Genomic DNA, 12,272 nt, shown 5'->3' on the forward strand with positions numbered 1-12,272 from the left:
AAGTAATAAGTAGTAAAGGTAATGAAATAGGACTGAATTTTTTCCAGGTCTGAGGAAAGAAACAGGCAGGTACATTGGTTATTCTCGTTTAATTGTTGTTACATAAAAAAACCATATAGTAATATCCCGTAGCAGTGGCTAGGCAGCATTCAGTGTTGTGAACTTGTGACTGTTGGGAACGAGTATTCACTGTTCAGTGAAAGTATTCATATTGTCAACTCGTCAGTGTGACGCAGCGTAGAGACGGGGCTGGGCTGACGCACCATCTGGAGGGTTTCCGACCATGTGATCACCTCTTTCCTGCTTCACTGCCGCGGAATCTACTTCGCCAAGTACCAACCACCACCTGTAAGGCATGAGTAAAAGCAGTGTGGTAGGGCAGGGAGGGCAGTTGTGTAAATTGTGGGAGAATGTGTGCAATAAGGGAAATACGTCCTTGGTTTGGATTGGTTTTGTTATTGTCTTTGAAATTCCTCTTTTGAAATACGGACTTTAGGCTTTGTTGACTTATTTTCATGGTTCTGGTTAGTTCCTGGTGTAGCAGAAAAAGGGTACAATAAGCAGGCCTTCAGTCAATTTCACCACCAGAATCGAAAGAATCTAAAAGAATAATATTTTCTAATTAATGAATGATATTAGATAATTACAGGTAAAAGATAAAATAGCACGTGACTGTAGCTGGTTATCCATGTTATGGGGTGTGCTTCTTTATGAGGGAATTTGGAGGAGAGCAACCGGATGGAGTGGTACTCTTACCTGGTTGGTCATCTCTTGCACGTTGTAGTGACGGGAGCAGTCAAACCCTGGAGGTACATCTGCAAAGTTTAGCTGCTCTTGGTCAGTATTGTATAGGGTAAAAATGCATAAGAAGACCCCTCTCCCTTTCCCCAACCCTCTCCCCCAGCACCAACAAGCTTGGGGGCCTGTGGGAATCGGGGGTTTTTGGGTGAGGGGAGCCAAAAGAGGCGATATATGGGGGGGGAGGGGGTCGGAAAAATCTAAGGACAAAAATCGCCGTTTATAAGGAAAAAATAAAAAAATTCAAAAATAATTTTCACTGAAATTATCCCTTCCCAGTCCTAGCAAGTTTTGGGGCCTGTGGGAAATCGGGGGTTTTAGGGGGAAGGTATATTTGAGTGATATATGGACTTTGAAAAATCTAGGGACATTTTCCAAAATGTTAAAAAATATAGGGAAGTTTTACATAACCCTCCCCCCTACAACACTAACCTAACCCTAACATAAACCTAACCTAACGTAACCTAACCTAACTGGGGGGGCTGCGCTCCCGGACCACCCCCTTATAACACTAACCTAACCCCCAAAAAAATAACCTAACCTAACCTAATGTAACCTAACCTAAGTAACCCCCTATAACACTAACCTAATCCTAACATAAACATAACCTAACCTAATGTAACCTAACCTAACTGGGGGGGGCTGCACCCCCAGACCCCCTTTACAACACTAATCTAACCCTAACATAAACCTAACCTACCATATCCTTGCTTTGGGGCAGCTTCCCTCCCCCCACACCGGTTCTCTTATAGCTCCACACAATATGCCCTACCTCTACCAATACCCCTCCTCACATTCCTTAACGAAAGGATGAAGGTCCTGGCTGGTCCTCTTCTCGATTGGACACTGACTTGCATTGCAGGAGTGATGATTTCCCAGCGATCAAATTCGCAACCTTTCCGCTATACTTGACAGCAAACTCCAGCAAGCCGAGATCACAGTCTTTACAGCGTGTCATGGTGGGTGCAGGGTAAGGACTGGGCACCTGTACAAGTGTTACCCTCATCCTTCATCGCGGATTGATACCTGCGCTGATATCTGCGCTCACGAACCAATGAAAAGCATTCATGTTTGAAAATTAATAGAAGTACATGAATGAAAGTGTGAATTGAGGAAAAAGACGAAGATAAGTTATCATCAAAGAGAAAGGTGGTACATTATTTACATATTTCTCATAACACATACGTTGATGACATGTTGTCAATTCACATGTAATAGGAACTTGTTCCTGTCAAGGCAGAGGTACGTGACTGAGGTGTTGCGAGGCTCAGTTTCACCTGCGTACCACAGTGAACGGATCTGTTAGGGACTTAGATTCTGGCGGAGATGGGTGATTTTCAAGAAAGCAGTGTGACCTATGTAAGGTCGACCGCCTTCCGAAATCTTTATACATCACAAGTATACTATTATAACTTCTTCATAATGACTACTTTGAAGAGATTGGTAAGGGGGACCTCTTCTGCACATTAACCGAAGTTTCTCATGACAAATCTTAGGCTTCTACTTGTTCACACGTTTCATATTACTGAAGACTAAGATGCCCTGGTCCTTTTCTTGTGTTGTTTTACAAGGAATCTTTCTACTCAACTCATAGTCTTCCATGTGATTATTAATGTATCAAACCACAAAAATCAGTAATACAGCATACCACATCTTTTGTTTTACATTTATCTAATTAAATGCAAGTAAGTGTGTGTATCCTGTTGCAGGTGACTGGTTTAGTTTTGTTATGACAAGCTGGGCATTAGCAAATGCAGTTTCATGTAGTGGTTCCATTATTACCTGTCTCTTTGCCCAAACATACTATACCTAGAGAAAATAGAGTTTTTGTTTAAACTAAAACTAAATATATTTCTTTCAGGTTGTAGTCATCATCATGGGTAAAAAACACAGGTTCTATGAAAAAGGCAAAAAGAGGCGCCGGGATGATCTTCCTCCAGATGAAGATGAAGACCTGGAGTTAGACGGAGTCCCCAAAGCATCAACAGAAAATGTTGAGGTATGATGACAATTTTGTCTTTCTTTCTTAAACTTCATTGTCTTTCTTTTCTTCTCAGTTTGTGCCACTACGACTAACTTTACTCCTGTTGTATACAGGCAACATGTAATTTGTCAGTAGGTCTGTGTTCAAAATTGTTATGAAAATGAGCAGTGAAATAATGATTGTGTAGCTGTATGGTGTCGTCCCATAATTTTTTTTTTTTTTTTTTTTTTACGGTAAGGCCTATAGCGCCTGTAGGCACACTTGAAGAGTGTATGGGAAGCGCTGTTCAGCTTCCGCCCATTAGTGGCGCAGACAATTTTATTTATAGTGGTACCCATATTAGGGCCCATATCACCGCCCAAGCTCATCTTGAGTGTAACCACCTAGAACCTGGGTATCATGGTGACATGTTGGTAACTTTAAACCATTCGACAAATGGCAAAGAGTTTTAAGGCTGTACGTGGTGGGATTCGAACCTACGCGTGGACGTCTGCCCGATCCCACACTCTCCACCTTATCCACTATGCCACCGCCTCCCTACCTCTTTAAGTATAAAGAAAGCAACTGCTGGATCACATAATTCTTCGGCTGATTATATGTAACTGCAATCATTGTGATAGCAGTTAAATAAATCCACTGTGAATGCTCCTGATAGCCATAACAAAGAACAATTCCCTAAAGGAGATTTATTTTAGTCTCCATGAAATGTATGATAATTTTCTAACACATCATGACATTGCACAACAATGTGAGTCATTTGTTTCTTGGTGTAGCTTGAGAAGTTCTATATTTATCACCATGATCATCATCATTATTAACTGTGAAATTTATAAATATGTCAAAATCAAAAGACGTCATTATCAGTTAGAAAATTTATGGTTGTGAAAATGAAAGGGCCTTGTATATACTTAGGCACATCCATTTATTGCTTGATCATGCTGCTGGTAGATGTGTGTGAGTGATACAGAGACAGAGATATTGATTTAATTAATTGAGGCGCCATGTAAAGTAAGAGCAACTCACATCTCCTGGGGACGGTATGTTGATGCACACCAAAAGGTACTTTGATATATAAACTTTCATTTGGCATTGGATTACTATTGGTACTACTGGTTCTTCCTGTATGGTTATTATTGTTCAACGCAAAATTGGGTTATGCCCTTGTTTGCAGTGGTCATTTATAGCATATTTTCATGATGTAGTGGAAACTTGGATCTTTCTACATGGAAGAATTGCTTCTCATCCACGTTTGGGGTGAAGATCTAGGATAGCAAAAATGGAGACATATTTAATAACAAGAGCAGCACATTGCTGTACACATTGGCTGTCCAGCTGACTGATTCTCTCATTCTGTTTACATCATTCATGTTACACAAACATGCTTGACACATCCAATACCTCTTGACTTGAGGACCAAAAAACAGTTTTTTAACAGGAATATTTTCTTCAAGTATATGTTCAAGAGCTCATGTACTGGTACTGTAGTATCATGTAATCACTCATTGGTATTCTATTGTTACATGCTAGTATGTACTGTAAATATAGACAAACTATCACTGTCACTATACAGGATTCTCATGAAATATGGCCATGTTTTATGAATGGATGAAAATTCAAAGATTGGTACATGTATCCTTTCAAATGCCATAAGGAGGAAGCATTGAGGTCTTGTGATTGATATAAATACCTTCTCATGATGTGAATCCAAAGTATCTTGGTTAGAAAGTGCTCATTATCATTATCTGGTTAAGACTGGTTTACTAGAAGAAAGGTTTCCGCTAGTTTTTGATCACCATACTTCCTTGCTGGAGTCTTTTCCTTACATTTATCTCTTTTTTCTGAAGTACTGTACTTGGCAGTAACTTACATTTTCTCTAGCATTGCTCTTGATACTTGCCTGAAGATGCCTTGCATGTGTGCTTTCCTGACCTGAAATAAATAATCTTTGAGAATCATTGATTTTAAGTTTGATACCATTAAATCATAAGATTCTCACCCTGTCAGATCAGATAAGTTGATCATGTAATACATACTAGATATTGAAACCTAATAAAGAAGGATCTTCAATACTATTAAGAGGAAGGAAGCTAGAGTATTCATTGATCACAATTTTCAGGAGGATGGTGACCAGAAAACTTCCAAGGACCAGTATGGTGCCTTTGACTATCGGCCACACATAAAACTGAAAGATGATCATACATCACGTCCTCTCTGGATTGCGGCCAATGGTCACATCTTCTTGGAGTCCTTTTCTCCTGTCTACAAACATGCCAAGGACTTCCTTATCACCATTGCTGAACCTGTCTGTCGCCCTGAACACATCCATGAATATAAGCTGACTGCCTACTCTTTATATGCAGCAGTTAGTGTTGGCTTACAAACACATGATATCATAGAATATTTGACAAGACTTTGCAAGACTTCATTGCCACCTGGGATCTGTGAGTTCATACAAAACTGTACATTGTCATACGGAAAGGTGAAATTAGTGTTGAAAAAAAATCGTTACTATGTAGAGAGTGATTTTCCTGATGTAATCCAAAAACTTGTGAAAGAGCCTAGGATTCAGGAATGTATGATCAGTCCTAGTGAAGGAGTAGTGAGTACAGAAAAACAAAAATCACGTGACATCATGTTCACCAGTCACCAGGCACAGATGGCAGGTAGTACAGAAGACCCTGCCAATGCCCAGAAGCCTGAGTCTGAACAAGCCAATGGAGAAACCAAAGACAAAGATAAAGATGCTGTTCCTGAGGACATCACAAGCTTTTATGATAAAGTCGAAGAAGAGGAAGAAGAAGAAGGAAACATGAAGACACTCTCCTTTGAGGTCAATCAGGATAAAATTGAAACATTACAGAAGACTTGCATTGTTCTTGATTTTCCTCTGTTAGCAGAGTATGATTTCAAGAATGATACCATAAATGAAGACATCAAAATAGATCTCAAGCCTTCAGCTGTGTTAAGGCCATACCAGGAGAAGAGCTTGAGAAAGATGTTCGGAAATGGTCGAGCCAGGTCAGGAATCATCGTCCTTCCATGTGGTGCTGGCAAGAGTTTGGTTGGTGTTACCGCTTGTTGTACTGTCAATAAAAAAGCTTTAGTTCTGTGCAACTCTGGTGTGTCAGTGGAACAGTGGAAGCAACAGTTTAAAATGTGGTCCACAGCTACTGATGACATGATATGTAGATTCACCTCTGATGCTAAAGATAAACCTTTCAATGCTGGTATTCTAGTAACAACCTATGCTATGATCTCTCATAATCAGAAGAGGGCTTATGAAGCAGAGCAGACAATGAACTGGCTGAAGGAGCAGGAATGGGGTATAATGGTTCTAGATGAGGTGCACACCATTCCAGCAAAAATGTTCAGGAGAGTTCTCACCATTGTTCAGGCACACTGCAAATTAGGACTAACTGCTACACTTGTCAGAGAAGATGACAAGATTGCAGATCTGAATTTCTTGATTGGCCCAAAGTTATATGAAGCCAATTGGTTGGAGTTGCAGAAAGAAGGCTTCATTGCCAAGGTGCAGTGTGCTGAAGTTTGGTGTCCAATGACACCTGAATTTTACCGGGAGTATCTGATGGGCAAGGTGTCTGATCAAAAAATTAAATTGCTGTGTGCCATGAACCCTAATAAGTTTAGAACTTGTGAATTCCTTATCAAATATCACGAGAACCGTAGTGATAAAATTATTGTCTTTATTGATGAAGTTTTTGCACTGATTCATTATGCAAAGACAATGCAGAAACCATACATTTGTGGTAAGACTGGACAAAAGGAACGCATGACCATCATTCAGAACTTCAAACTGAATCCTAAAGTTAACACAATATTCTTCAGTAGGGTTGCAGACACATCCTTTGACATTCCTGAAGCAAATGTTTTGATAGAAATTTCCTCCCAAGGAGGATCACGTCGACAGGAAGCTCAGAGGTTAGGTCGAATCTTGAGGGCCAAGAAAGGTGCCATAGCAGAGAACTTCAATGCTTTCTTCTATGCACTGTTATCTCAGGACTCTAGAGAGATGGGATACTCACGTAAAAGACAGAGTTTCCTGATTAACCAAGGATATGCATATCAAGTAATTACTCCAGCTCAAATGGTTGGTATGGATGAAGAACAGTTGCATTATAGCACAAAAGAAGAAAAGGTGCATCTTTTAGAGCAGATCTTAGCAGCCTCTGAGGCTGACATGTATGAAGAGGGAGTTTTGGGTGAGCGAGGTGCAGGATCTCAGCGTAAGGCAGGAAATATTAGCTCTTTGTCTGGTGCTGATGACTCAATTTATGGAGAGAAAAGGAAGGGTTCAAAGAAGGATCACCAACATTACTTATTCAAGAAATTCAGGTCTTGAAGTTTTTACACATTTCACGTATGTAGATTGGTCCTGTTTATTGTCAGGTGATGGTTATTCATTGTACATTGTGATTATATTAACAATGGATGTACTGTATTGGTTATTAATGCTCAAATACACAGTATATTGTATGTTTTCACAAAATCTGAATATTTGTTCCAAGGAATGATTATTTATTTTTTTATTTATTGTCAATTTTGGTTTATTGATATTCATTGAACTCCATAATGAACCTTGGTGAGCTAGAACTCTTGATACAAAATGGGCTTATCATTATTGTAACCTGGAAATCTGTGTTGTGGTTTACGATGGAAAATAGAAGGAATTAACTATTGACAAAGGATAGGTGTGGGTGCGTGTGTGTTTTCTCTCCCAAACAATTTGACAGTTGAGAAAATGCTAATGAAAGAGAATAAGGTCAGTTATGCATTCACGGGTCATGAGAAAGTGTTTTGAGAACTAAATAATCTGTAATCTGAAGCTGAAAAAGTTGGTGATAAAAGGAAAGTGTATTTATATTTGATTTATTTCATATCAATTAAAGGTGTAAAGTAATAAAATACTGAATGGTTGAGAAGGATGAATTGCAGCAACTGTACCTTCATGTGGTTTGGTGAAGTGGAAAGAATGGCAGAGAGTGAAGTGATTTTTTTTTATAAATTTGGTTGTCATAAGACCTGAGACTTCAAACTATGGTTGAGTACCAAGGGGCCAAACTCTTTATTTGTTAAGGAATCACAGACCTTCCCTTTGTGATGATTAAAAGAAAGAGCTCCATTAACTACATATGTATGTTTACAAAATTAATGCCTATATTTCTTTATTTATAATAGGAAAAAGAAAAATCATGATCTGTGGTGTTATTACATTCAAATAATCTTGCGTGTATTTTGAGGTTTTGTTAGCAAAATTAGGTATATCTTAAGATATTAAATGATAAGCTAAGTTGTAGGTAATGGTAAATATAAATTCAAAGAAATGGAAAGATGAAAAGAAAAGCTTTTGATATTTGGTACATCAGTTAATATATTAAGATATGACTTAGTTGGAAGGAGAAACCTGTGCTCTGTCATGGAAAATAACCAAAGAGCAAAGGAACTTTGGAATTCAGTTCTGTTATACATCTTCCTACACTGAGGCAAAGCATCACATGTCTCAATCACTGCTTGTGGAAAGAAATGCCAGCCTAGTACAGCATAACTAGATAGTTGGATAATAATAGTTTGATGATACATACACCACAGGATATCAGGCTATTACTACATGTATTATATTTCAGGCAAGGCAATGGAAAATTTAGTGTCATTTTCAGAATTTCTTTCACATTTCACTTCATTGAAATGAATTATGTTATTGATATGTTAACAGTTACTTGCATAATTATTAGAAGTAGTAACTATTGTTCAGATACCATTTCATCAACATTATTATGACTAGGGAAAGAAGGATATGTGGCATAACACATATTATTATGTTTTGACTAATCCATTTGTTTTTTTTTTCTGAAAGTGGTATGAAGTATTTTCATCTAGGAAAAAAAGATAAGGCAGGATGATGCTTGATACAATGAACTTGATTTGAGAGTGGATATTTTTAGGAGGAAAAAAAAAAAAAAATATATATATATATATATATATATATATATATATATATATATATATATATATATATATATATATATATATATATATATATATATATATATATAAATAGTTGAATTTATTTGACTCAAATTCTGTATTGTGAATTTGTTATACTCCCACTCTCTTAGTTGATTCTTCTGAATGTGCCTCTGTGGATTTTATAAATAATACTGAAAATGTTTCCCTTTGTGGTTTCCTTACCCTTACTTCTCATGGGCTTGAATCCATGAACACACATTGGAAGGCTTTCCTCACATGTGTGTGATTGTGGATTAATGGATGTAAACTTGACCTGTTAACTTCAATATGTAGAGGCTTAAGTGGTTGTACTGAAATAGACAAACAAGTGGATGTGTAACAGTACTTAAAGACCCCAGTGAGTAAGGAATGAAAGGAGCATGCTTTAAATAGAACATTACAGAAAAGAATGAGAATGGCTGGAGTAAGGTGTTAAACTTCTTTAACCAGAAAGTTGTGGGAGGATTTTAGGAGTGGCTTTTTTTTTTTCCGCCTTGTCCTTGTCTCTTAAACACGCACAAAAAAAAAAAAAAAATACTAAAAATAAATGAAAAAAGTAAATAAATAAAGAAAAAAAAATGAATAGAAAAAAATAATTAAAAATAATAAGTTAAATACGATAAATAGAAAATAAATAGATAGAAAATAAATAAAAGGGACGATGAGGCTTGTGTGAATTGTTTGTGTAGTGAGGTGGGAAACAGATCCTTGCAGACATTTAGTTTTCAGTATGATGATGACGTTTGTATATGTTTAGTTAATTTTGTACTTGTGTCTGTCTTGTATCTCATGAACAAACTTGGAAAAAAAAAAAAAAAAACTATTGTTCGATATATGCTTTTTGTCAATATTCTTGTGTTTTGCATTCTTTGACTTACATAACTTTTATATTTTTAACCCATTCAGTACTGTGACCCATTTTTACCTTGAGATTTGGGTACGATTAGATAATTTTGTTGATACTAGGATGGGTCTATGGATGTCGGAAGATCAATAGCCACAGTCTTCACTATTTTAATCCCCCACATGAGTGTCTGAAGCTGTGTAAAATTACCAAATAATAAGCAGAGCGAATATGAAGACGCGTCATGGTATTCAAGGAATTAATGCCAGCGTAGATTGGAATATTTGAGCCATTCCGCTGTGTTTGCCCTGAGTGCGTGTCGCCGTTATGTCTGGGAAGTTGGTGCACACACGAGTTATCTGTGTCCCTTGTGGAGCTGTTTGTTGCCACACACGAGGCATTTGGGATCTTACTGAAGTAACGCCTAATGTGGAAATCGCAACATTAGCGTTTTCATCTAAAAGCTAAGTTAGGTTTAGATTCATTCCGTGCACTAAATTGACCGCTGATCCCTTCACGATCTGAAAAAAAAAGCATCATATTGTGCCAAGAAATAGTGTCTGGAAATTAGTAGGATAAAGTTATGTCTGTAATTCTCTAATTTTATTTAGTGCACAACTTGATAGTTTTGTGGAAAAAATGAATTCATCTATACTCAGACTGACGTTTCTCTTAAGACAGATTTGGAGGGGGACAGGGGTATGGCCATATTCTGAAACACTTCCACTCAGTATCTCCACCACATACTAATGGCTTTAGTTGAAGTTAGCAAGATTAACAAGATTTGTACGTTGTTAACAGAGGAAGCACTCGTGACAACCTGGCTAATCATCTCTATGGCCTTTGGAAATGCCCAGGTGAGAGAGCAGAGCCTTCCAGGATAAGGGCATATCTTACTCCAGGAACAAAGTTACAGAAGTGAGGTTCCTGTGATCTTAAGTTCCCTCTGTCCCTATAGATTGGTCTTCTGCAATATGAATAGGAAATTTCATGTGAGATCGCGAAAGTTGCAGAAGTTATTACAATGGAAGGTGGAAGGAGATATCATTGCACGATGCTGTCACAAAGGAGAATGATTTTACTATATTTTAAGTTTTTTTTTTTTTTTGTGTGTGTGTGTATGTCTGTGTTGTAAGGTTGTCATGTGAGTGGGGCAAAGTGAGTTGATATAAAAATTCGAGAGGTTAGGTGTATCATGATTTTGCTTTCCTCTTAGTATATATCATTTACGTAAGGCAATGTCAGTAATGTGAAAATAGGAAACTTTATGGCACTGGAAATTTTGTTGAAAAGTAGGAAGGTGTTGATTAGTATAGTATTCTAGCCCCTCGTCCTCCAGTCCACACACACACACACACACACACACACACACACACACACTGCGTAGTGTAGTGGTTAGCACGCTCGACTCACAATCGAGAGGGCCGGGTTCGAGTCCCGGTAAGCTGAGAGGCAAATGGGCAAGCCTCTTGATGTGTGTCCCCTGTTCACCTAGCAGTAAATAGGTACGGAATGCAACTCGAAAGGTTGTGGCCTCGCTTTCCCGGTGTGTGGAGTGTGTTGTGGTCTCAGTCCTACCCGAAGATCGGTCTATGAGCTATGAGCTCGCTCCGTAATGGGGAAGACTGGCTGGATGATCAGCAGGCGACCGAGGTGAATTACACACACACACACACACACACACACACACACACACACACACACGAAATCCCTCGCCTTTTTTCACACACATTCTTGTCTTCGCCGTTGTGATTCTTAAAGTGTGTTCTTGTTTTACGAGAGAGAGAGAGAGAGAGAGAGAGAGAGTAAAATCGTGGTAAGATGTCTTGTAAATGTTTAAGTATGCGGTCCTTGTTTTCTGTCGAGTTCCGCCTCTCTGATGGTCATTCCGGGGCGGTGTGCGAGGCGAGGTGAGGCGAGGTGAGGGAGCGGGAATGAATGAAACGCGAGGTATGCTCACTTTGTAACCAACGCTCCTCTGTTATACTTTCTCTGCTGCATATATAAAGTTTAATTCTGACACAATATTGCTGTGGACTATTAATTAAACATAGAATTTTCATACTTTCATTCCATAACAAGTCTGCTTCATTTTATATACAACGAGGAATATAATGTAATATCCACATACTCGCACCGCAGCTCTCTCTCTCTCTCTCTCTCTCTCTCTCTCTCTCTCTCTCTCTCTCTCTCTCTCATCATCATCCGTATGTTAAAACTGGGACGGGGATGGTAGTGGTTCTGAAAATGCGGTCATATGTTCACTATCTATTGGGAACGTATTCCTGTCCCTGCTGATAATGGAAGCTCATGGCCCGTGACTCACCGTGCATTGGGGAAAAATATGTTGCTACAAATCATACCGACATAATATATACATTTGTGTACGCTCGTATTTTAAAAGCTTTTTAGTCTCATAAAGGCGATTTTACAAGGTTATACGATTAATAAGATTTTCCGGTTGTTGGTGTTGATATTTTTTTTTCAACTATTGTTAGAATCGTGAAAACAATTGAACCATTCAGTAAGTTTTTTGAAGAGGAATCAAGTTTTCATTATTTTCAATTGATACTGTAGTACAAAATTCTTTTTAACTATTATTGTAATCGTGAAAACACTTGA

General features: G+C 38.2%; 1 protein-coding gene across 1 annotated transcript; it reads left to right on the top strand.

The window, feature by feature from the left end:
- The first annotated feature begins 194 nt into the window (after positions 1 to 194).
- Positions 195 to 8,972, top strand: LOC123504777 (general transcription and DNA repair factor IIH helicase subunit XPB-like). Its single transcript, XM_045255596.1, has 3 exons — positions 195 to 348; positions 2,660 to 2,797; positions 4,899 to 8,972. Exons 2-3 carry the CDS (start codon positions 2,675 to 2,677, stop codon positions 7,140 to 7,142), a joined length of 2,367 nt encoding a protein of 788 aa, XP_045111531.1. The 5' UTR covers positions 195 to 348; positions 2,660 to 2,674; the 3' UTR covers positions 7,143 to 8,972.
- The last annotated feature ends 3,300 nt before the right edge of the window (positions 8,973 to 12,272 follow it).

This window comes from Portunus trituberculatus, chromosome 17 (assembly GCF_017591435.1).
Source record: "Portunus trituberculatus isolate SZX2019 chromosome 17, ASM1759143v1, whole genome shotgun sequence".
Lineage (NCBI taxonomy): Eukaryota > Metazoa > Arthropoda > Malacostraca > Decapoda > Portunidae > Portunus > Portunus trituberculatus.

Excerpts from the sequence above, each read along its gene's own strand:
- LOC123504777 (XM_045255596.1), top strand. The coding sequence starts at position 2,675 with ATGGGTAAAAAACACAGGTTCTATGAAAAAGGCAAAAAGAGGCGCCGG. Across the intron at positions 2,798-4,898 it reads CATCAACAGAAAATGTTGAG|GAGGATGGTGACCAGAAAAC; the intron begins GTATGATGACAA and ends CACAATTTTCAG.